At 56.5% G+C, this 3,238-nt stretch overlaps 1 protein-coding gene across 1 annotated transcript; it reads right to left on the reverse strand.

Moving 5' to 3' along the window:
• Positions 1-521: 521 nt before the first annotated feature.
• Positions 522-2,990, reverse strand: ISF_00485 (oligopeptide transporter; the record flags this gene model as incomplete). The annotated part of the gene is made up of 3 exons (XM_018844092.1): positions 522-586; positions 649-2,709; positions 2,771-2,990. The coding sequence occupies 3 exons, from the start codon at positions 2,988-2,990 to the stop codon at positions 522-524; spliced, it is 2,346 nt and encodes a 781-aa protein (XP_018708542.1).
• Between the last annotated feature and the right edge of the window lie 248 nt (positions 2,991-3,238).

Here is a 3,238-nt window from a genome sequence, read left to right on the forward strand (position 1 = left end):
CACCACGGACGGTTGCTGTCGCGGTTGGCTCGACTGCGATTATTGTGCGGACCAGGGAACGGTTTTTAACGAATGCGAAACTTTGGTTTGTTACCGCTGCGAAGACGGGAAGCGCAAGCACTACCGCTGCAATGACTCTGGTTTCGTCGAAGTGCGGGTTACGTGCGAGGCTTCTACTCACACCGGGTAGTGGCCGGGTGCGCCGCGATGGACATGCTGGCAAACACTTGATGGCTACGAGGTGCCTTTTGATAGACGCTGAAGATCTTTGTATATTTACTTGAATTGATGATGATCTCGCATTAATCTTCCACCGGCGGCGTATCAGTGAAGCTACAATTCGCATGCATAAATACCGAGCGCGCAAATAATCCATCACCTTTCGTCAAAAGCAACATAGTACGAGCTAGCACGCTAACAGATAAAAAATTCCAAAAAACTCGTCGCTGTCTCACTGAAGACAGTACTGGCGCCAGTCAGTTCTACGGATCCAATCAGGTGTCCAAGAGGGCGGGAGAGGTTTATTCTGAGGGAGACTTGTAGCAATAATCGATATGCCCGTCGGCGGGGTTTCCCCAGTACTTGGCTATTTATCTCAGTTAGCAGAGTTCAACATTAGCGTGCTTCGGAAATGGAACATGTACTCACGGAAGGCTATGGCTGCCTTGGCCGCCCCCAGCACAGCAAATGACAGGATAAAGACCATGACCGACGTGCCACCATCCAGCGCCGCCGAAACCAGGTAGTTGTACTTGACGAAGATGTTTGGGTGGTTCCGGCGCAGGTACCACTGAGCGAAAAAGCCGGCCATGAAAAAGGTCATGACGGACGAGTTGATGCCAAGGTTGAGGTAGCAGAGGTAGAACATGATGACAGGCGTGTTGATGAGATCAAAGCCGAGGCGTGGCCAGCGGCGGTGCGCATACCAAAAAGGAAGCGGCACGAAGAAGCCAATCAGGGTCGCGAGAGGCACCCACTGGTACCGGCTGCCGACGTCAAAGAGCTCGTGCGGGAAGCCGCCAAACGTGACGGCTTGCGCGTTGAACTGCTGCGTGACGGCGCCGGACCAGATGTTGGTGCCCTGAACGCTGCGCAGGATGTCAGCCTGGTTGTCGATGATGCTGTTGGCCATGAGGTAATTGAAGCCGGCGCCGACGACTGTGCCAATCATCTGCATGGCAAAGGTGGTGCGCGGTGCGAGGTGACCGTACTGCGCGAGCTTGAGATCCTTGGCAAGAAGAGTGCCCTGGAGTAGCGTGTTGTAGCTATAGAGCGAAAAGTACATGTTGGCGACAGGGAAACCCGGCCGCATGTAGCCGCCAATCATCTGGATGATGGACTGGATGGTGAAGTTGACACCCGTAATGCCCTGCATCGAGCCAAAGACGAGTAGATGGCAGTAGCCGACGAGGCAGGCGACGAGAAGCCCCCACCACGGGAGAGTGCTGTTGCTCTTGTAGATGACGACAAGGGCCACGGCGGCGGAGAGGACGAGAACGATGGCATACCACCAGTCGGGACAGTCCTTGTAGCTTTGCATCAAGAGGTAGTGAGGGTCGTAGTGTGCTTCTGCTTGGTTACTGCCGGTGGCTTCAGGACTGGCTGTAGCGCGGGTGCGAGAGGAAATGCCCAGACGGCTGGTTGCAGACTTGACCTTGGCAAGGATGCGACGTGGGCTCAGGAAGCTAACGGCGGCCTTGAGCTCGGTCGGGTACCAAAGAATCAGGTGGGTGATGGCGGCAGCGATGCACATGTTGGTCAGCAGAATGTTAAGGACGTTGCTGGCGGCAAAGTTAGGAAGGCCGAGCTCGTCGACCGCCGTCATATTGACGCGGCCGTCAGGTCCAATGGCAGCCGTCTGATTCCACTGCACAGCATTGCCGGCGGTAGATGTGTCGGAGAAGATGACCTGTGATAGGAAGGGGTACTTTTTGGCGTCCCATATGTTGCTATAGTAGACGCCGGTGAAGAGGATAATACAGCCGGCGATGCCAATGCCCTGGCTGATGAGGCTGCTAACGGGAAAGTACAGCGGGGAAGTGCCGCCCGAGATGTACTGCCAGTCGAAGCAGAGGGAGAAGAGTCCAAGTCCCTCATTACCCTCGGCGCCGCCAAAGATGTTGGTGAACATGGGACTCGTCCGATTCGCGAGACAAAAGATGCTGACGCCCGTGAGCAGCGGGCAGATCCATTGGGGAATAATCTCCCAGAAGAAGATGCCGACAAAGACGTAGAGGAAGACGCGAAAGGGCTTACGGTTGCTAGGCGCGCGCGAGTGCAGACGCTCCAGCATGGCGTTGATGGGCAAGTTGGCGGGCCAGAGCATGGCAGCCGGGTAGACCATGGTGCGGCGCATCATGCCAGCCATGCCGTAGCCGAGGCACTGTGAGGAGATGAGCATGAAGAAGGTCAGGGCGCCGTTGCTGCGCCGGTCATAGTAGAGGCGCTCCGTGGCCACGATCTGCAGCCCGAGCGCAGATGTGCTCGCCGCGTTGGCCATGATGGTCACAGCCAGGTGCTCCTTGACGTTAAAGGGCCCGGGGTTGAGGAGACGGCCGAGCCACCCGTCGCGACGGGGGATTAGGCGCGACATGGCCTCGCCGAGGAGGAAAGCAACAACGGCTATGAAGACGGCCGGGATGGTCACAGACTGTGGCTTGAAGTAGAAGATACCCGAGAGCACGCCACCGAAGACGGAGAGGCCAAGGCCTGTAGGCGTGTTAGTCATTCTCTAGGTAGGGCTCATATGAAAGAGGAGGGGGCTACATACCAATCAGCATGGAGCGGAATGTAACAGCAGGCAGCGTAGGATCATCTTGAAGATGGATCGTGTGCGTAAGGACGTCAAACTCCGTCGCCGGCTTGGACAGCTTAGGCTCGTCGGCCTCATCGAAGTGCTCCACGGTGGCGGGCTCTATAGGGTCCTTGACATCGCAGGATCGGTCCACCGCCACTGGCGCTGGACGCTCGTCAGTCACCTGTTTCGCCATGCTCTTGTCTCTTCTTTCTGTCTCAAATTAGAAGTAAACCTGCTGGAAGCAAGCTGACGGAAGAGGACAAACGCGCATTCCCTTCTTATACAGCTTTTCCCCAGCTCGGCGGTCTCATTCCCCCAACAAAGCAGCGATATCTACCCCGCATCCGATATTGTCTTTGTTGCGGGCGCAGTCAGCACATTGTTTGCTGCAACCTCAGAGTCGAGCGCGGAACTGTGATTGGGGACCTTCGCTTCAGCCCT

Source organism: Cordyceps fumosorosea, assembly GCF_001636725.1.
Source record: "Cordyceps fumosorosea ARSEF 2679 chromosome Unknown scaffold_1, whole genome shotgun sequence".
Classification (NCBI taxonomy): Eukaryota; Fungi; Ascomycota; class Sordariomycetes; order Hypocreales; family Cordycipitaceae; genus Cordyceps; species Cordyceps fumosorosea.